The 21,669-nt window shown below is 35.0% G+C and overlaps 2 protein-coding genes across 3 annotated transcripts in view; both read right to left on the bottom strand.

The window, feature by feature from the left end:
- Positions 1 to 3,628: 3,628 nt before the first annotated feature.
- LOC111407216 (protein STICHEL-like 3) lies at positions 3,629 to 11,805 on the bottom strand. Of its 2 annotated transcripts, XM_023036566.1 has the most exons (7): positions 10,817 to 11,804; positions 8,692 to 10,735; positions 7,703 to 7,922; positions 6,840 to 7,343; positions 5,707 to 6,268; positions 5,498 to 5,561; positions 3,629 to 4,237 (listed from the first exon to the last, which is right to left on the bottom strand). In XM_023036566.1, exons 2-7 carry the CDS (start codon positions 10,633 to 10,635, stop codon positions 4,145 to 4,147), a joined length of 3,387 nt encoding a protein of 1,128 aa, XP_022892334.1. In that variant the 5' UTR covers positions 10,636 to 10,735; positions 10,817 to 11,804; the 3' UTR covers positions 3,629 to 4,144. The 2 variants fall into 2 exon arrangements, with proteins under 2 accessions (XP_022892334.1, XP_022892333.1); XM_023036565.1 differs by having other exon boundaries at positions 8,692 to 11,805.
- A 5,727-nt stretch (positions 11,806 to 17,532) lies between these two features.
- LOC111407215 (ubiquitin domain-containing protein 1-like) overlaps positions 17,533 to 21,669 on the bottom strand; it is an 8,750-nt gene continuing 4,613 nt past the window's right edge. Inside the window, exons 3-4 of the mRNA XM_023036564.1 lie at positions 18,013 to 18,132; positions 17,533 to 17,931 (exon numbers count right to left, since the gene is read on the bottom strand). Coding sequence (XP_022892332.1) covers positions 17,867 to 17,931; positions 18,013 to 18,132 — 185 coding nt within the window. The 3' untranslated portion in view covers positions 17,533 to 17,866. The remainder of the gene's footprint in view (positions 17,932 to 18,012; positions 18,133 to 21,669) is intronic.

The following is a 21,669-nucleotide window of genomic DNA, read 5'->3' as shown; positions in this document are numbered from 1 at the left end:
CCTACCTACACTCCATCACAAAGACAAAATTAATTAGAGAAAGCATTAAAAGTATAATAAAAAAATAATTAAAAATAGAAAACAAAAAAAAAATTATAAAAACAAAATGGTGCTTATTCCTCTTCAAACAATTTTTTTTTAAAAATTATTTTGATGGGGGTGGAGGAGGATAATAGACAGGCGTGGGTGGGTTAAATGGAAAAATAAAATACCTTTTTTATTAGAATGTTTTAAATTGTTTTGCGTGAGATTCATTTGTAATTTAAAAAAAAAATCTAGAAACTCTACATACGTTTTTTTATAATTTCATTTTTTCTATTTGTTTATTTAAACATGATGATATAATGGAGAAAATGGATGGTGATGACTTTTTAAGCAAAGAAATATCAATCTGAGTAACTAAATATCTAAATTAAAATGAAAGAGAATATTTGTGCAATTAAAGCAAAAGATAGCGACGTTTTGCATCAAACTAAAAGATTTAACAAAATATGACAAAAAAGACCAATTCTGCAAGAAATGTTTGAAATAAGATTGTAAACGACAAGTTTGAAACAATGGGGATCATTTTTGCAATGAGTACAAACGATAGGAGTTTTTTTTGCTAATTACCCATTATGTTATAAATCATCCCTATTCTAATGATATGTTTGGCTCTACATAAAAATAAGTAATGAGGTTTTGCTCAAGATGCTTCTCTCTCAAATTTAACGGTCTTGAAAACATTCTTCGAAATGCTTTTCTATCAATTGGTGAAACGAGTGTTCAAAAAAAAGGCCAAATCGATCCAAGCGTATCTCAAGTAGATACTCTTAGAGTAACATATGCCATTATAAAAAGACGGAATCTGAGGTAGATCTAGACTATAACCCAATTAGTGTAGTTGTTATTAGGAATCAACTATCAAGATAGCTGAAGATTCTCTTACTTATTTTTAACGTTACATTTTGCACCAATATAACAAATTGTACTCTTAATATGATGACATCCTGGTCTGTTTTCGAGGACTGAAATAGACTACACGATATGATTTTCAATTTATCACTACTTCAACCACTAGTAAAAGACGTATTAGTAAAGTAAGAAGTGAAGCCTTATTCTTAATAAATTAGACAATTTACAGCTACTCCATAATTCAATATTTTGCTAGTTCAAGTTAAAACTAATTAGTTTCGACCACATTCGACAATGGATAAATCTGCCTATTTTGGCAACAAAAACCTTGAGTCAGCCAAAGTACACGATGGGTTTTGGAAGAGAAAGAAAATGTTTTATTGTGGGTTAAAACGTTAATAGATTTCCAATCAATTGAAGGTTGTACTCGATTTTCCGTTGCGTGTTTAACTTGGTAATCAGCGTTACCACTAGGCGTTATCCACTTGGGATATAAATGGAAATGATTATTTTTTCGGTTTGACCAAAGGGCTTTAAAATCCAATATATAGTACAAATTACAGTGCATTAGATTAAAGAGGGTATGGTATCCCAAGTCAAAGAATCTTATGGCATAGGATTCTGTCTCGACTCTAAAAAAAGTTTTGACTTATTTGCTCAAATCTCGATGTTACCTCAAAATATGTCGACTTGTCCAAATTTAACATCAGTTAGTTGCGTCGGGGTTTAACTTTTCCTTGCAATAAGGTAATGTTGACTTCAACAATTTGTATGAACCCAACACCTCCGACTGGCCCATGCTAGTTCGTTAGGGTTCAAACAATTCTATGCAAAATATTGTTACACGCGTTTTCTTGCATTTATGAACATAATAAATTATTTAATCTAATCATAAAGAAAATGATGAGCATGAAGCAATTTTAAAAAAAGTTGAACCCCAACCTTAAGGGTCCCTCACTGTCTCGTTTTTAAACATCGTTAATTGCGGAATGTGTCCCAATAGGTCAGAAAATAAAAGTTGTTTGTACACTGATATCCACAAAGAATCCAAAACCATGTTTCAGGAATCGAAGAGTACGAAGCAAGTCTATGCTAGAGAAATGGTGGACGAAGCAGAAACACAAATCATTTGATTAATACAAACATTGGTGAGAATCTAATACTCTAAAAGGTTAAGGGTACCTTTGCAAGATTCGTCCTAAAGTATTGAAATTATTAAGTAAATAATTTATTTATAAAAAGTACAAATTTAAGATACGCCAAATATGCTCATAGCATGATTTTATATCTTGGAATATTTTTAAACATGTTTGGATACTCATTATTTTTAAGCAAAAAAAAGTTACTCATTCAACCTGTTTGGCCCCATTAAATTAAAAATTATTTTTCTCTCTTCTTATCAACCACGAATTCTTCAATAAAATAATATTACATGTAAACCTAAAAACTTTTCCTTCATTTTTTACCACACTTTCTTGAACCATTTACTATTTCTTTCATTATAATTTGAAATAATGGAGTAAGTAATTTGTCTGCAACTGCAATTCATGCCAGCATTTTTTAAGCCACCCCCAATGTGGGACCCACGTCACGTCGAGTACTGTTATGCTACACGAATCGCGAGAGTGATCGCGCACACACACATGTAGGTGGTAATTTTTTAATAGAAGATGCTATATGTACTAACACTTTTGTATAAACTCTTTTACTTATACTCACAATGAAAAGGTGGGGTCTACATGTCGAAATTATTTAATCCATGTGGGGATCATATGCATGTGAGAGTGAGTAGAAGTTTTTGTCAACCAAAGCTTGTACAAATATCTTAATTATTTTTTAATTCACGTGAGACCCGCTCGTCTCATGTGAGGACATGGTCATTCCCGTGGTCATCGGTGCGAATCGAGTGGCTTAGCTCCTGTTAGAATGAAACCGTAGTTGTCACTCCTCGGGGTTAGTCAACCGAAATTAAGGGTCAATGGCTGACGTTCTTGAAGGTTAAAAAGTCAAAATCCCTTAAAACGGTGGCCAATAAAATCAAGGGGTGGTTAGCCCCGCCGCCAGCGGTATTTTTAGCCGTTAACCACCGGTTAAGCCTTGAGCTTATCGCTTACGTGGCTTGTAGATAATTTTGCCGCTGCCGACTTATTGTTCTACCCTTTTTTCTTTCCACGTCAGCTTTTTCAAAATTCTGTAATACCATTTCTGGACACCCAGGATTATTGATTGTTTAAATCCCTTTTTTTTCTCTTGAAATGTTACTTATCATTTAAATCCTTTTTTTTTTTTTAATAGTGACGGAGCTCGTTACGTTTGCTTGTTGCTTGATATCACTTCGATCAACAATAAATTTAGTCAGAATAATTCAGCTAGAAAAATATTTCGCAAGAATATTTCAATTAGGTCCAAAATTCCCACCAATGAAAATTAAAATAAATAAATAAATAAAATTCTTCATTAAAAACATTTGACTGCATGAAAAGAAATTGCTTTTCTGGCAGAGAAAATTTGCCGAATCTACAGTTTTCTGGGTTTCAGACCGCCCAAATGGGAAAATGAAGTTCAGTTTCCTTCGGACAAGGAAAAACTAACAAAATCAAAGTTTTCAACTATTAAATATTCCGACTAATTAGAAAATTCATGTTCTTGGTGTTCACATTCTGTTTCTAATAAAAACAGCACTCTTGAAGTGTATTATACGGAAATTGCTGGAATATTTGACTTCATAATAGGAAACTTGAAAATGGGTTTATCCTATTGTAATGCATTTGCACTCAGAAAATTAAAACAATAATCATATCTTCATATATTGCGAGGCACCGAGCAGCAAAATCCTTATATCTTTACTCGGAATGATTTTCCGGCTTTATACAATATTTAGCAACTCATGCCAGGTCGAACGTGCTTATCCCAGAACATTCAACATAGCACTGGATTGTAGAATAAGCAAGTTCTTTATTCTTTTTTTGCTTCCATATGTCCATCTTGCCAAACAAGTCACGTCTTCAGCAATTTAAGAGCGCTTACTCAATAGTCGGCTTAATTTCAAACCTCGAAGGTGAAAGAACTCATAAAAGGAAACTTGAATTTTCATCGACAAAACCTATAAAGTTACATTTGATCTACTTCTACTTTAATTCTCATTGAATAGGGCATGATTAATGAAAGACCTAAACATAAGTAAACCTAAAGTAATAGAACTGAAATCTGCAATGAAACCTTTCGATACATGTAGTATGGTTTCTTTTTTTTACCTTGGAGACCTGCTGGGGAGACACCTCCCGCATGAGACAAATTTCAGCAAAGTTTTTGGCTTCCTCGTTCTGATTTTCAAACGCGAAAGCTGCATACACAGATATACATGAGTTCAATCGACATAAACAAATTATAAGATCCTAAAATGAGTCGCTGGTGAATCATTTTCAGTTTCACTTCTTAAGATTGGCCTAATGGTTTTACCATTTAAAGGGCAAGACGTGAGAGTCAAAGGCCATTTGAAACAGCTGTTGGTCTCAGGATTATTATTTCATTCTAAAAACGATTGCTGCAAACAATAAAAAATTACAGAAAACGTAAAGAACACAAGAATTTTCGCCCCTAAGGGCCCAAATGTTCAGCCAAAAGGCCTACTCACCAATTGAGCATCTACTAAAGTAGATTAGGCTCGAATCCACTAAGAATCACAAAGAATCGATACAAAAATGTATGAAAAAACCACAGTTCCTTCAATTTCAGTTTTCTTTCGCCTCTCATTTATACAATACTCAGTTTTCTACAATCTCACAGATCGTATACCAAATACAATCCTAACATAACTCAGATTTAAAGATTGTTTTCAGAAAGATACACGAACAGAAGAGTTCAGAGAACCCTCAGAAAGAAGACGAAGAAAACCCTAGAACCGTTCACTCAGATTAGGACAAAAGTGAAAAGTCACGAGACTTTTTACAGTCCAGCGAAATATCAAAGATCCAACGATCACAAAAGTGTCAAGTGTAAGGTCCACAACAGTCGCCCATTATTAAGAAAAACGTGTTTCCAGAAAAACGCTTTTCATTTCCAACCAATTTCAACCCGTTGGATCAATCAACCCGGCAAGGCCCAATATTACTAAGTTTGGGCCAGCCAAGAATATAGAGGCAGCCCACCAACAACAGCAATTTGGAAGGAAAAGTCACTGGGACAACCGGTGCTACAGAAGTAAAAGGTTGAGGATTTATATGTTCCAAATGAAAGTTCGTGGTGTAACTTGCTTCAGAAATTATAGGTCGAGCAACTGGCCCGCCCATATGGGCATATAAACTGGATTTGGAACCAAATAATGCATGGGGAATTAATCACAGGTTCCATAACATCAGTGATGTTGATTAAGGATTTTAGTCATTCCTAGACAGCTGTATCTTTCATTAACTAAAATGACAGGAATGAAAATAAAAATCATGAGCAGTCAGTATAATGCTCAACAGGAATGTACCCAACTGCTTCCATCTAAGTAAACCACAAAAATAATGCAAACGTGCATGTAATTCAATTCGGATAACATTCATGAACATAAAATATAAGACAATTTGAATAAACCTATTAGGTCTTAAACTATTTTTACCTTTCGACGGGTTACTCTAGGAACATTCCAACAAAGCAAGCCTCTTGATCTTGGTTCCAGTCTCCTGCAAAAGAATACATATCAGATTCATATCAGTAAAATATCATAGTAAAAATGCTTGTATAGGGTGTTTTTATCTTTTTTTTCGACGTGTGTACACACCCAGCAGAAGTGTCATAAGATTTGAGGATCACAAAAGAACTACGTACAGATTTTCTTGTTCAAGCTTTTCAGCAATTGAAACAGCTTTGCGCTTTGACCATCCACTTTGTTGTGAACATCTTTCTGCCTGCTGAATTACATGAGCAAGGGATACCTTGCCTCTAACTAGGCTTAGACTCTGGTTTCTCTCACCTAACTTTTTACGATCTGCAAAAGAACTCCTCATATTTCTCTGGTGTGCCTTTTCATTTTTGGTTTCACTCCCTTTAGGTTCTCTTGGAGAAGCTTCTACTTCAACAATTTCAGTTCGACCCATTCCAGTCGTGTCAAACTGGGCTTGAGACGAACCATCCCTACTCTGCTGAAGACTTCTTATATCACCGTGACCTGTCCTAGGCATCCCATCAGTAACAAGTAGGCGAGATGAAATTTCCTGAGATGCAGGTAACATAATTGGTCCTCCCCTAACATTTTTACTTGATTCACATCTAATTTCAATGGTCACAAGGGACCGAAGAACTGACTCAAAAGCCTGTAAAATGTGCTCCCTGAATTTTTCTGCCTTAGATTTTGTCAGCGGTGAACTGAACATTAATTGCACAGTTGGAGCTGCAAAAAATATGATCTTTAGACATACAAGAACTTGTTATACGGTTAAAAAAAGAAAAAAGTATCTCATGAACTAAATATCTTTTCGCAGAGGCATTCTTATACCAATTATTATCTCAAAAACCAAAATAATCACAATTTTGGTGTCACTGAAACAATTAATTGTCACTGAAGTCCAAACCAAAAGGGAAACAGGAAGAACTACAGAACATGGGATACAGAACTGCAGTACATCTAACTTGAATTTTATATTTAATGGCCTCAAAAGCCTTTCAAGCTACCATAGAAAATTGTTTATATTAAGTGCTTGTTTGGTAGGGATTTTAATAATTGATTTTTTGACCGGTAGAGATAAAGTGAGTTATATCTGTAAGAGAAGAATTCAAAAATGATGACTGAAATAGTGAAATAACGGTCAAAAATTAATTTTAATTGACTTAAAATTTGTACCAAACAAGCACTAAAATTGAGGTCAAAATTATATCCAAGCAAAAACTACCTGAAAAAGAAAGAGAGAATAGGATATATATTTATGTGACTAGTGTAAAGGCGTAATGCAAGTTAATCCTACCTGCACCAAAACTGACTGAGATCAGCTTTCCTTCTTGATATAGAAACTCTTTTATGCTATTTATTGGTATCTTATGTAACACATCCAACCAAATTTCTTCAATTTCATGACCAAATCTTCCCTGTAATTGCACACCCGTAGCTTTATTTTTATCTTCTGAAGCACTGTACCCCTGTTGAGATACTCTGTCTCTGCTGATACCCTTCATCTTACCACTACGATGAATATCCCCAATACTTCCAGCTTGAAAATTAGGCACTTCAGTATATCTGACATTGCTTTTCCTTGGTCCATCTCTTAAATCAACATTACTTAATCCTGGAGGACTATGATTAAGACTAGTATCGGTGGAGGAACTTCGTAACATATACTGCTGATCAGGAGCTAGTTGTAGCAGAGCAGCCGTCAGCCAAGTTATTTTATCATTCGACATTCTCAGCTGCTTTTCAGCTTCAGATAATGTCTTCAGAGCTTGACGGAGTTTTTCCATATCTTCTTTTGATACTGAAATTAACAAATTTTAGTCCTCAGTTGAGGAAAAGAGAGAAATTGGAAAAAGATGAGAAAGTAAAGGGAGGCCACTTCCTTTAATATTGAAACTTAAAAATTTAGATTAGAAAAGATTGGAGGTCATACGTTTTTTTGGTGGGCAATTGGAAAGAAATGAAATCATGGAAACCTTAATTGTCGTGCAATAAAAAAGTCGTACACTATCTAGTCTGGTTTATTTTATGAAGTAACATTATCCCCTTCATTTCAGCTATGGAACTATAGTCATATCCTCAAATCCAAAATCCGTGACATATTTGACACAGACTTAAATTATATGAAAAGACCAAATGGTCCTAGAAAATTAGACTTACATGCTTGCCGCCGAAAAAACTTCCTTCTAGGCCTTTCTTTCATAAAATCGTAGCTTCCGGCCAAAATATCAGTTATAACTGTAGCAAGTTGCGACATTAATGCCAATGGTTCAATACCAGATTCCATGATCTCTCTCAGATTCTTCACGGTGTTGACCGTGTCTGCGGATAATGCTAAATCAAGTAGATCTACTAACTTCTCGTCGGAAATAAGCCCAACCTGTGAAACACAAAAAGTTTGCATATATATTGGATGTCAGGGTCACAGAAATATGATGTAGGAAGAGGATTTTGAAACTTTATGCATGTTGAGGGCATAATGTTGTGCAAATATGGTGACAACGGTGAAAATGGAAGCAATTATTAAGATGGAACGGTAGAAGAATTAAAATTGCAACAAAAAACAGAAAAGAGAATTTACGTGGTTCAGCAATTGCCCGTGGAGAGATCATAGTAGTTCAATAGCGACTCTTAGAGATTACAACGAGTATTTCTCTCAATCTCACAAAATCACAAGCCCCATTCATTCCCAAGTTTTCTGTGTAACAAATCTTGAAATCTCTATTCTAACTTTGTATATTTTGCTTTATGTCTTACTCTTTCTTCTTACCCTTTGTATCTTTTTTTTCTCTCTCACACCTTTTTCTTTCTCTATTAAAAACAAATAAAAAGCACGACTATTTACAGGGGTCACAAACTTGGCCAATAATTGGGCAATTAGGATATATAGCACGCCTAAGCCTAGTGCAATGAGGATAACGAAAAACAAGCATCTTTGCCATAAGAAAAACATGGCATAAAGGTAACCTAATTTCAACCCAAAAATTTTAACACGTCTATTTTATCCTATATTATATGAACAAGTCCTCACATTGACGTAATTAGCAACCGCAATCGATAGCAGTTTAGCAAGTCATAATGTGCTACAATGAAGTGACATTCAGAGTTACATTTAAGAAATCATTAAGATGAAATCACACAGAACTCACCAGTTCCTGTACCAGGGGAACAGAGATTCTCTGCCCAAGCAAACTCAGTTGTTCTAGAGTCATCTCAGCATCCCTCAACGATCCATCTGATCTTGATGCAATAAGCTTTAGCGCATCCTTATCAATTTCTAAATCTTCCTTCGTTGAAATCCATTGTAAAGTATAGATTATATCCGCATCCTTTAATTTTGGGAAGAAAAATTTCTGGCACCTGGATATTATTATGTGAGGTAAGACATCGAGACTGGAGCTGATGAGGATAAAAATGACACGCCTGGGAGCTCTGTCAATGACCTTCAATATAGCATTCCAACAATCATGAGACAATGTATCACATTCATCAAAGATCAAGACTCTGTACTGAGATGGAAGCTGGGAAAGGATCATGTTGTCAAGAAGGTCAGTAATGGTTTCAAAGTCAAAATTGCTTACTGAGCCCATTTCCCTTATATTTCGGCTCTTCCCAACATCATATGCAACACAAGGATTGCAAAAGCCACATGGTTTGGGACTCTCCAAAGACTGGCAATTTAACGCTTTGGCAAATATGCGTGCACTGGAGGTCTTACCAGTTCCATGAGGCCCATAAAACACATAGAGCAAACCGACCTTCCTTTTAAATACTGCATTGGAAAGAGCCTGTGCTACCAAGTTCTGACCAACCAGATCTCTAAAAGTTCTTGGCATGTACTTTTGAGTGAGATTTTGATGCCTCCCATTGCGATGCCTTCGAAATTTGTGTTGCTCGCCGGATCTTCCTTCTGAGACAAGGTCCATGTCAACTTCCTGTTTTAGTAGGTTGTCGGCATAAATCCCCAGCTCCCCAGAATAATCATGCAGCCAAGCAGCATTCCCCATACTTCCCTGAGATTCAGAAGCATCAAGCAGTAGAGGCAATGCTTCCGCATCAGACTTAGTAGATGAACTTGAATGCTCTGACATGACTGGCCTATCATGGATATCCCTCCCTTGAGGATTAGAACTACCAATCTTTACCCTTGAGTCAGACAAGCCACAAGAAAGGCTACGTCCGGCCAAGTCAAGAAATGATTTCCCCCTGTGATGGATCCTTGACCAGTTCCAAGGAATACCACAACCATTTCTTGGAATGCCAGTGACAGTCTGATCGGTATGCTCTTTATTCATCTTCTCCATCTGATATTTCTGATGTGCTCCACCTTGAGCAAATGAATTAGAGGCCACAGACATTTCATTTTTAGCACCAGCATCTTGGCTAGCCACAGTGGCCCGAGTTCTTCTAGCACCTCTAAACTTACGCCTTTTCGCCCTATTCAGACCGCTTTTGTAGCCACCTGCAGTGGTTCCAGCCGCTTCATCATTCTTTTCAATTTGAGCATTTTTTCCATTGCCATGGTTATGAGAGGAGGCCCCATCATCATTTTCTGCATGGAACTCATTTAATTGGTCAGAGAGGGTCTTGAGGTGTACATCTTGTCTATTTCTTCCACTATGTTTAATCTTTTTGTCTCTTGAATCAATGTGTCCAGAAACACGGTCATGTGCAATGTCATTACTGTCTCGTAGATGCTCATGACTCCAGTCAATGACATCATTTCCCAGAAATCTTCCACTTGACTCTTCTCCTTCTCCTCTTCTACGTTCCCGAATAACACTCTTACTAGTGTGGTTGCTCACAGCTGGAACTGCCTGATCATTATGCCTGCTTACCACATGAATAGATTGGCCTCCTATTGGAGGTGACCTAATCTCAATCCCTCTACCCTCTCTTGGACGATCTATGCCCATGGACCTTCTTCCATTGACCATAGCCTCCCTTTCACCTGTTCTGAGAAGCACGTCAACAGTAGGAGAACGCCATGAAGGCGGACTTGTGGATGGATCCCTCAAAGACCTTGACCTCTGAAGGACGACAAGGTCCCTCATAAGGGCCCTATCAGCCAAAATCGGGCTATGCTTATGCATATGGTTCTTCAAATGAATGCAATTCGTCAAATGAATGTGATTTCTTAGATGATCACTAATGTTGCCATTCACATCCTTAAGTATCCGATCACGAACAGCCCTGGTCATGATCAGCACATGAATCGATGCAATGACCGAAATATTCTTGAATTTAGCCAAGGTATAAGGAAATAATGCATACCCTTAGTTCACAAATCGTCCAAGTTTTTCTAGTTATTGCATCACGAAATCTATGCAACCCAATAACAATGCCTGAATCCAAGCCACTGAATATTCCAGTATGAAGCACTCAGCAACGAAACACACCACACTTACCATGAAAAACAGCGTCAAGTCCAATGAGGACCCTCCCAAAACCCACCAAGAACAAAACCTTCCAAACAGATTATATGCCACCCACAGTTGAACATAAACAGAATACAGAGAAATAACCGAATCCCATTTAGATTACACCATAAAAATCCAATCTTTACAGTCCAAAACTAAGTAACTTCTATTAGTTCAAAAACTGAGAGCGAGTGAGAAATTTAAACAGTGAATCTAGTTCTTTTGAATTCAGCCAATCAAAAGACTGCATTCGCTCTCACTCTTTAGCTTTGTGGACTAAAACTAAAGGGCTACAAAGATTTCACAACAAGAAGGAACTAGGGAAGTACAACTCAAAAGGCAAAGATTTAAAGAGCATAACTTCGAAAGGTGAAGAAGCAAAAAAGGACTCAAAAGAACACTACATTCACCTGAAACGTAGAGTTAGAAGCAACTACTTTGTAAAGGATTCCTAGGCAAGTGATCCGTTGCCATCATTAAGCATCTCTCTCTCTCTCTAACTTTCACTGTCTCAGATCCCTTTCTCCATACTTTCACATGAATTTCACCAGGGGTTCTTTCAAGAAAACGATAGACGACACCGCATATGCCATGTATATCATATACAAAATACTGTGTGTGTTTTTTTGTGTGTGGCTTTTATAGGGAAAGAGTAGAGAAATCGAAACAATTAGTCGAATGCTGTGAAGATTTGGATTGCTATTAGTGGTCGTCTTGCTTGCAGGGTGAGATTCGGAGTGCTGTAAGAGAAGGGTTAAAGAGAGAGAGACAGTAAAAACGTCACGTGTAAGTATAATGTATATATATGTAGAGAGAGAAACCGAGAGGCGGGGTGGGTTGCATGGGTATAGGGTGATGCTGCTTAGAAGTAGCACCGAAAATGTTACACAGCAAGAAAAAGCGTGGAGTCCACCCTTTGTTAGAGCCCCTTTTTCAAAAATTCACATTTTAAAATTTTATTTTTAATTATATATTCTAAAGAAATAAGTTTACTCCTAAATTAAAAATATCTTTTTTTATTTTTTAATTACAGATTCTCTTTTTCTTACTGTTAGAAGAAATTTTATTTATAGATTATGTAATTTAACACATTTATTTTTATTCACATATATCATGACATTTAGCCCTTGTTTGTTTTTCATTAAAATTGAAAATATGACTATTATCCATTATATCAAGCCATCAAATTTGAATTTTTATCTTTTATATGAGGTCCATCATGACTATATTTTTCATTCTCATTCTTACAAAAATATTAAACAAATGAGACCTTATAAATATTATTTATTTATTTGTCAATCATTTCTATTGGTTTATAAATTTTAGCCCCTATTTGGTAAGCATTCTTTAAGCTCTTTTTTTTTTTTCATATTCATTTTTAACTAAATATTCTTACAGTAAAATATTCTTTACGTAAATTCAAAATTTTCCTACTTCTTAACCACATCGATTCTAAAAACTTACTAGTCTAGAAATCATTCTTTCCAAAAAAAACAAAAAAACAAAAAAATTAAATTTTTTTTTAGATTTTTCAACGACAACTTGATATATTCAATGTATGCTTTTGAACTAAAAAATATGTCTATGTTAAATGATAGTCGTGCAATACTGTTTAGCTATAAATCCTCAATTGCTTGATCTAATCCACAAAAAGCAGGAACTTTCACAAATTTTGACCAACTCAATGTGAAAAATGAGATTGTTTCTTTAACAAAATTTGGCTCAAATCTCATTCATTCGATAGGGTAGATTGAAGGAGAATACCAAATGATCGGACAATTTGAGATAAGAAACTACTAGAGAGGGCTGTTGTTTGTGCACCCCCGCCCTACCAATAAGGGATGCCACTTGGCCCGCTGATTTTAGCCTGGATTTGGCCTTGGGCAATTAGTGTTTTTCAACTAATAGAATGTCGTTTTAAGGCAATCTCTTTTGCTCTTCGATTAATATTTGACTCAATCAAGAAATCTAATGTCCTTCAAAACATATATATATCCCCACACACACACACACACACACACACACACATATATATTTGAGTCCCATTCTATTAAAATTCATTTTTCAAACTCATTTTCAATCACGTATTATCTCAATAAAATAATTTTACACCAAAAAGTATAAAAAGAAAAATCATACTTCTAACCTCGATACATTTTTCAAAAAATCACTATTATGACGTTTAATTTTCCTTTAAAATGGGGCTCAAGTACACCCAAATCATTTGTTTGAGCCTCATTTTTTTGGAAAAATATATTTTTCAACAATATTTTGATATCATTTCAATCACACATTTTTCAATAAAATAATATTACATGTAAATTCAAAATTTTTTCTCATTTTTTAATCACACATTTTTCATTAATACACTATTCGAAAATTCATTCTTCAGAAAAATGGGACTCGAACAACGGCTAAATCATCCAATTTGAAAATTTTTGAATTTTTATCCCCCGACAGTTCGGTTGAATTCAAGACAGTGATACCATTGAATAAGTACGAAAGGTTGATGGGCAGTTGGGAAATTCTGTGCAACACTGTAGCAGGATTCTACCCCAAGTGTACATAGTTGACAGTAAAATTATTAAAGGGGTATTTTCGGACATATCAATCTAGTAGAGCTGGCATGCAAACATGTAAACAAAGAGAGTAATTATAATACCACCACAAATTTTATTTGCTACGTCACATTTTATTAACACCACAATTAAGGCTTGTTTGGTAGTTATTTTTTTAAAATATATTTTTCTCTCTCTTATTCTCAACCACACATTCTTTATTAAAATAATATTACACGTAAATAAAAAAAATTTCCTTATTTTTCATCAATTTACTATTTAAAAATATATATTTCCATAAAAATATCTCCCAAACACCCTCTTAAAATATGTTTTCTATAAATACGCCATAACAATTGTACAATTATAATCTTTAACACAACAATAAAAGGGAAAATGAAAAAAAAAGAGAGTATAAAATCGTGTACTCTCACCCAATCCACAATTACTCATTTCCCTCATCTTCCCCACCCATTTTTCCTCCTCAACTTCCCCCACTCACTAGGCCTCATAACTGAGTAATTATATCCTTTGCTGGCATAGCCAATTATACTATGCAATAGAGAAATGTTATAAGTACAGATTTTTTCTACCGAATTGATACAGAAAGTACAATTATCTTCTTGTAATTGGCTATTGTTAAAAACAGTTTTTGGCAACAGCAGATAACAAAAAGACAGCTCTCTTCCTGAACCAATTTTGTTAAAAAAAAAATTGTACTTACAGAATAATTCATGCTATAAATCCACTTGTTGTTTCTCCCCATTTTCCATTAGAGTTGTGCTATAGCTACATTATGGACACCATTACACCAAGAATTATTCTTTCCATTATTATTTTTCTGTCTCCGTCACCCAAAATGCCTCCAGTGACATGCATTAGTGTCTGGTGTCATCATGGCTTTACTGTTAAGAGGATTGATGTTTGGACTTCCTGAAGTGCTGTATATCCTTTGCTGGCATATCCAATTACAAACTATTTCAACTTTGAATATTTTGCTGTATAAATCTTCCTGATTGTACCTTCAACTAGAAGTTGTGGCGTACAGTGTAAAATGTTGTGATGAAATAAATAAATATATCAATTTTTAGTAGATAGGATATTTATTTCGGTTATTTAAGTACATAAAAAAATATTGGTGTACCAAACACTTATTATGATGGTAATATAACCACCCAAACAAAGTCACAATGAAATAAATAAATTGTAAAACCTAATTAATTAAGGACTTGAATGCTCAAAATGACTTGAAGTGCAAGAAAGTAATTACAATTTATTGTCAACAAAACCTATTGAAAAGAAAAATAAGGTTCGATTTGGAGAATTTTTGAGAATATGAACCTTACTACACTTACATTATGATGTATATTTTGGATATTTTGTCACGTGAATTTATCCTGTTGAATAGTTCAAATGTCAAACAGTTTTTTCATCAACTTGACACGTGACAACAATGCAAGTATTAAAAATTAGTGTACAAATAGTAAAGTTCTTTTCGAGATTTCAGTAAAGAAATCATTACGATCAAAGATAAAATAAAAATAATAATTCCAGACGAGAGTGCCAGAGAATCCAAGGATACTCAAGATAATCAACCAGGGCCCAAGGTCACGGCTCACGTGTGTGATCATTTGACTGACCAATCATGGCCGATACATACTTCTGATTATCATAATTAATTAGTTTGAGTGTTAATGCACTTTCTTACGAGGATAAGCAATGTCCAAAAATGTTCTTTAATATGTAGGGCGTGTTTGTGTACACATCTAAGCATTGTCCATATGGGTTCAAGACATAAATATTTCATTTGTTAAAATAATTTGATCGATTAAGTAGCAATTGGTTTATACTTATCATTCATCGAAACTAAATATGACGATTTAAATTTATTGTTCACCAATCTCAAAAGACACGTCAGCGAATCTAAACACTTCTGTCTTTATTAGAGAGTATGAAAAATTATCAACTGGCCTTAACAATAAAAGTAAAATAAATTGGTGTCAAAACGATCGAGCATGCTATCTATTGTATTGAACTTTCTATCTGACATTCACCTTCGTCGAGTCAAAAACACGCATTTTGCATAGTAAATATGGCTTCGAAGAAAGAATTTTAGTGTACCATGCCAAATATAAATCCACTCATGCTATAGTTCATTCCTTTAATTAGCCCGGATGTGGACCTTATTTAAAAAAAATTGTATTTTACTTCGTTTTTCTTTTTAATCATATATTTTTCAATAAAATAATATTACACGTAAATTTATTTAAAAAATCTTTAATTTCTAACCTTATTTTTTCTAAAAAATTACGATTCTAAAATACATTTTTCTCAAAATTTTATTTTTACTGGAGTTGAAACAAGTCCTTTATAACATGTTGGATGATGAATTTGTTTCATTTGACAATTTAAAAAATTGACAATGGACAAGACCACGTTTTTTTGTCGTTTAGTGCCTTGGCGTTTTCAATACTTTTCCTTTATAGAAAAATAGATAGTTAACATAACATAAGTAAAAGAGAAAAGGTTGAATAATTAATATAAATTACTCCCACAGTTTCAAAACCCTACAACAAGTAATCAATCACGACTTAAACTGAAAAATAAATAATTAACTATTCTCTGAAAAGAAGCGCATAACAACTTACATGAGCAATGCACGAGGTGTAGCCATTCAACCCCTACGATTTCACTAAAGGAAAGGAAAGGAAAGGAAAGGAAAGGACAGGACAGGACAGGTGAAAAACTCCAAGGTTATCATTTCAATGGATGCGACGCTTAAGAGGAAAAATTTTAGCAAAACTCCTCCATTTATTATATTTGTACAAAACGCCTCTATATGCTAAATTCTTAGTGCTTTACTTAGCCCTGTTTGTTTTCGATTATTTGACCATTAAAATAAAAAATATGATTATTATCCATCACATCAAGTCATCATATATTTGAATTTCTATCTCTTGTATAGAACTCATAACAACTATATTTTTCATTTTCATTCTTTTATTAATGGGAAACAAACGGAGCCTTAACTGTTGATGAAAGTTAACATTTAACAAGACATATTGCTCTAACAGATTAAATTCTTAGTATTTAATTATAATGAAAAATAAATTAATAAACAAGAAAAGCCATGTTCATCGCAGGTCACCTCCCATTCTTTCGACCTATTGGTTCGCCATCTTTTCTGCTCACTAGGTATTCAGATTGATGGGGGTGAGGATGACCTTTTTTTTTCAAAATTTTCCTATTTTATTTATTAATTGAAATTAGAACAGGCGAGCGTGACCCAAGTGCAAGAAACTTAAGCTTGGAGGACCCAAATGCCAACAATCAAAAGTTAGAGACCCAAATACTACAATATCCATAACTCCTAGACATTAACCACAATTATCACTAAAATTAAAGAAAACGAAGTTGATTAATTATTGCAAAGTGCTGAGATTCGAAACTAAAATACAATGATAGAAGCAGTTCTTGACCTCTGTTAAAGATTCCAAACACCATAGGCCTATAAATGTAGTGGAGAGCATCATACTCATACATTGAAAAGTTCGTGCATGTGCATGTCTAGTTCCAAAGAGGCAATATCTTGGATACATGTACCAGGATTTACTTCTTCTGTAATAAAATATTACTCATTGGGAATAGTAAATCTTAGTTCTTAAAAGTCTGTTTAAAGTAAACTACTCGCACGCTTCTTTTGCGGCCGCCGTCCCTTACATCTTTCCTAGCTAAAGCCATGGAAAATTAGGGATCGTGCAATGCTACTAATTAAGCACCGGTCGAGATATCTTTAAATGATAAATTATTTTAAATTAATGCTTAACTAGACCAGTACTAAACCACATTATTCTCTATACCCGTTGTTCATATATGCGTAATTCGAGCCATGTCAAACCTATAGAGTGTGCAAAACAAAATGTAAATGGTGAGTGCATGTCGGACGATTTAAAAGCAGACTTCCCTTCTCAACGATGTACAGGCATCTGTAACATGTATGATGAAAGAAGAATAGTAGGATGTAGTCTTTATAGAGGAAGAATCAAATGATTCTCGTAATACAAAGTGTACTTAGCCCCAACTATTGATAAAGCCTATACTTGGCAAAAACCTTATTCGAAGATGTCCATATGGATCAAAAAAGGTACTATATGACCTGCTCTTTTGTACTCGAAAAGAAGCGGAATGTGTATTCATTGACAAGAAAAGGAATGCTACAATTTCCTGTCATGGGAAAGAGCTTACTATGGATAGAGAACGACGAAACTGTGGTAAAATGGGATGAACTTGGTAACAAAATGACACCAGTAATTTACGGATTTACAATCTCTGTAAAGATATCTTTTTCAACTGTCGCGGATCAGATTAGCTGGTTCACTCAATACGTACTTGGGTAACTCGTACTTCGCACCTGCAATGAATTATTGCGTAGGTCAACATAATGAAAAACTTGAAGGACGTTTATTAGACGGGCACAAATTGGAATGCAGACCTCTCTCATCGTAGCAGACAGTTAAGTCGGGGTTCTGAACAATTACACCAGCACTTTCCACAATTGCTTGTGCGAGAGTTGTATCAGCCTCAGCAGCAGCCCGAAGTGCATCCCAAATCTCTGATAAGAATGAAAATATTGTAGTTCACACATTGGTTTCTATCAGTAGCTTTCCTTCACAAAATTCCCATTTACATACAAAAATGCAAGGAAAAGCTGAGAAAAACATAGAATGCCACAGAAGCAATATTAGTTTCTTCCCCTAAAAATTCCGAACACGGCAAGTTATCCCAAAAAGACTACTGCAAAAACAACAGAGAAAATGAAGAGGGAAAAAAAGCCCCAACCAAGAACAAGGATACATGATATGAAGGTAAGGTATAAACAAAATAAATTAACGTTTCGATCAAGGTAAGCAAATTCCCTACGAGAACGATGAAACAAATTTTAAACATCACTATGTTGTATGTAGCTTAACTACGATAACTGAATCTCAATAATTGCCAATTTGGTTTGATTGGCGGTATATAGGCATCACTATGAGAATCCAACAATCACAAAAAAGTTCATTAGTTAAAAAAATATATGGATGCACATGTTTCTGTGAAAAACTCCAGTTGTCCAACCATAACCTAAACAGTGATTATAATGTTCTCAACTCCGAACTTCTTTTAAACAAAATGCACGTTCCAGGTGAATTTCAAGTACGGAAGAATTCTATATACTGTATTAAGATGACCTTCTCTTAGTGAATGCATATGCTATATCTGGTCTACTATGTGATAAGTAAATCAACTTTCTAACTAGCTTTGGTACATACCTGTCTGCAATTGCCTCCTCATTAACATAACCTAGTTTGTGATTCTGTTCTATAGAAGTGTCAATCGGCTTACATCTTAGCATCCCGGTTTCATTTAGCAGATCAAGAACATATTTATGTTGTGATGAAAAAATACCACTATTCGAATAAGCCACTTCAATACCCAAGAAATACTTTAGTCCCCCAAGGTCTTTTATTTCAAACTCTGTAGCTTGGCTATTTTAGCAATACTATTTCCTCCAAATCATCTCCATAACAATTATGTCATTCACATTGACAATTAGATTAGTAACCTTTCCAAAGTTTGAGTGCTTAACAAAGAGAGTATGACCTGCCTAACTTTGTCGATACTTCATTTTGACCATGGCTCTAGTGAACCTGCCAAGCCACGCTTTAGGAGATTGCTTGAGTCCATACAGAGCCTTTTTTTAGCTTGTACACACTATTGTTCTATTCTCAAATTGAATTGGTTTGTTTCTATATGCTGTAAAAAGTGGTTAAACTTGCAGTTACTTAACCTCAATTTTCTTATGAATCCTGATGACTGCATTATTCATGAAACTGATCAGCTTGCTAATATCCTAATACTAAACTGCTGTTAGTTATAGGATGGATGATGAGGACATCATTATAGTTGGACTTTTATTATTGTTTCAGTATTTTAGTTGGACTTTTATTATTGTTTCAGTTAGACTTTTATTTAAGTTTACGTATTTTAGTTAGGACTTAAGTAAAGGGCTTGGCCCTATATTTCTAGGTTTTTATTATTTAAACCTATCTTGGTTTGTAATTTGGAATGATGAATTTGATGAAATAAAGAGTTGGTTTTGCAGCCGTTCCCCCTCTCTTCCCCGCCTCTGTCTTCTTCTTCTCTTCCCTCCCCCACCTCTTCCTGTTATTTACTGAATTATTAACCTCCCTATATCAAATTGGTATCAGAGCAAACTTGGGAAAACAGTTAGGTGTTCACTGCGTGGTTCAAATCAGTTCTGCAGAATCCAGTTAACACCTTCATCATCTTTGCATGTGTTCCGGTGCTCAAAATCAATTTTGGCAGACTCCAGTTAACATCCTCACCGTCTCTGTATCTATTCCTGGCCCACTGCAACTTCACAAACTCAACGTCCACTGCAACTTCACAAACTCAACGTCCACTGCAAACTTCACAAACTCAACCACCCAAACCCAACCCGACCCCGGCCGCTGCAAGCAATCACTACCTCAGAAAATTCCGGCTGCCCAATACTCATTAAACCATAATAACCCTCCGCACGGCCGAAGACTGTCCACGCAAACGCCACCCAAAAGACTCACTGCCCTCCAATAACCCACCACCGTCCACCTCCGACCAACCCAATACAGTACGCACGACCCGCCGACTATGCCTAGATCGATGACCTAGGCAATTAACATCCAGCGAGCTGCGTTGGTAGCGCAATCTTCCAAACCGCGCCCAGTTTTTTTTTTCTTCCCTTCGTGCGTGCGCCGGCCTCTGTTTATCATTTAACAGTGGACCGGGTTAGTGGGTATGGTATTAACATTGGGCCATGTTTTAGTTGGGTAGAGTGTTAAAGTTGGGCCATGTGTTATTATGCAGTATATGTATTGGGCCTCTACTAGAATTTGGGCCGTGAATTGTAATCGGTTTACTTACTTGATTTTGTAAGTAAAAAAAAAAAAAAAAAAAAAAAGTAAAAAAAAAAAAATATATATTTCTTTATATAATATCAAGAAATTGAAACCACATATTGAACTCGATCTGCTTGAATAAGAAATGAAAAATTATATCTCAAAAGAGAATCACAAACTCAATATAACGAAAAGGTACGCCATAGCCCAAGTTATGTATATATCAAGTTTATATGACATGCATTATTAAAAAAAAAAATCATTAAGTTCTTAAACAATGCAAGAAAATAAAAAGCTCGAATTGCAAAAAATGAACGTCATACATCAACTTACCCAACAATACTTGCTTGAACTTTTTGATTCATAGAAAGCTTAAATACTAAAGATTAATATATACTAACTTCTGAAGTTCAACAATATGATTTAAGGCTAGATACAAAAAGTAGAAGTCAATCATGATTTCTTAGGGTTAGAATCTAGAGTTTTAGATAAATTAATACCAAAATCAAAGCTTTTAGGTTCTGTATTTCTTTACCCTACCAATAAAAAAAATTATATATAAAAAATCAACTCTATTCGGTACCTACGATTCTGGTCCAACTGTCCATGAATAGAAAACGATCCGAACCTTGAGAATCGGATCAAACCTCAGGCTCCGGTTTGATTTTGGTTTGGGAGGTTAGGTTTCGGCTAAAGTGCTCAAGCTTACTAACGAATAGAGGTAATTATTAATTTCTTTCAACAATATTCTAAATAAAATAGCAAAATTTACATGTATACTCAATTAAATTAAAAATCAGCCATCTAAAGGATGTGAATGGGCAAAGTCTCCTCAAAGAGGAAATAACAAGAAGAAAAATCACAACACTAAATTGAGACCAATTAGAAACCAAAAGAATGTAACGAAGACGGCTTGAAGCCCTGCAAGAAGAAAAGCATACACAACTTAACTAACGATTCCGTTTTGTAACAAGTTCAAAATCATCTTGATCAGCTTGAAGATAAATGGAGTCAACAATAAAAACAATAGCGAGAGTCATTGTTGGAGCAGATTCGTGCTTTGGATAAAGTTAACTTCAAATTAAAATAGGAAAAATAATATGATAAGAAAAATTTGCAAAATAGCCCCCAAAATTTCATCGATGGTTGTAGCACTTGTGGCAGACGGACTGTTGAATCATCCATTGAAATCTATTTCAGAGCTTGAT

The sequence above is a fragment of the Olea europaea genome, chromosome 13, assembly GCF_002742605.1.
Source record: "Olea europaea var. sylvestris chromosome 13, O_europaea_v1, whole genome shotgun sequence".
Lineage (NCBI taxonomy): Eukaryota > Viridiplantae > Streptophyta > Magnoliopsida > Lamiales > Oleaceae > Olea > Olea europaea.
The sequence above is the reverse complement of the archived record's forward strand: the minus strand, read 5'-3'. Positions and strand labels throughout refer to the sequence as shown.

What these genes read in the sequence shown, in the direction of transcription:
- LOC111407216 (XM_023036565.1), bottom strand. Translation starts at nt 10,743, where the DNA reads ATGACCAGGGCTGTTCGTGATCGGATACTTAAGGATGTGAATGGCAAC. An exon ending in GTTTTTTCGGCGGCAAGCAT is followed by an intron (nt 7,344 to 7,702) that starts GTAAGTCTAATT and finishes TGTTAATTTCAG; the next exon opens with TATCAAAAGAAGATATGGAA. An exon ending in CTCAGTCAGTTTTGGTGCAG is followed by an intron (nt 6,269 to 6,839) that starts GTAGGATTAACT and finishes TATTTTTTGCAG; the next exon opens with CTCCAACTGTGCAATTAATG.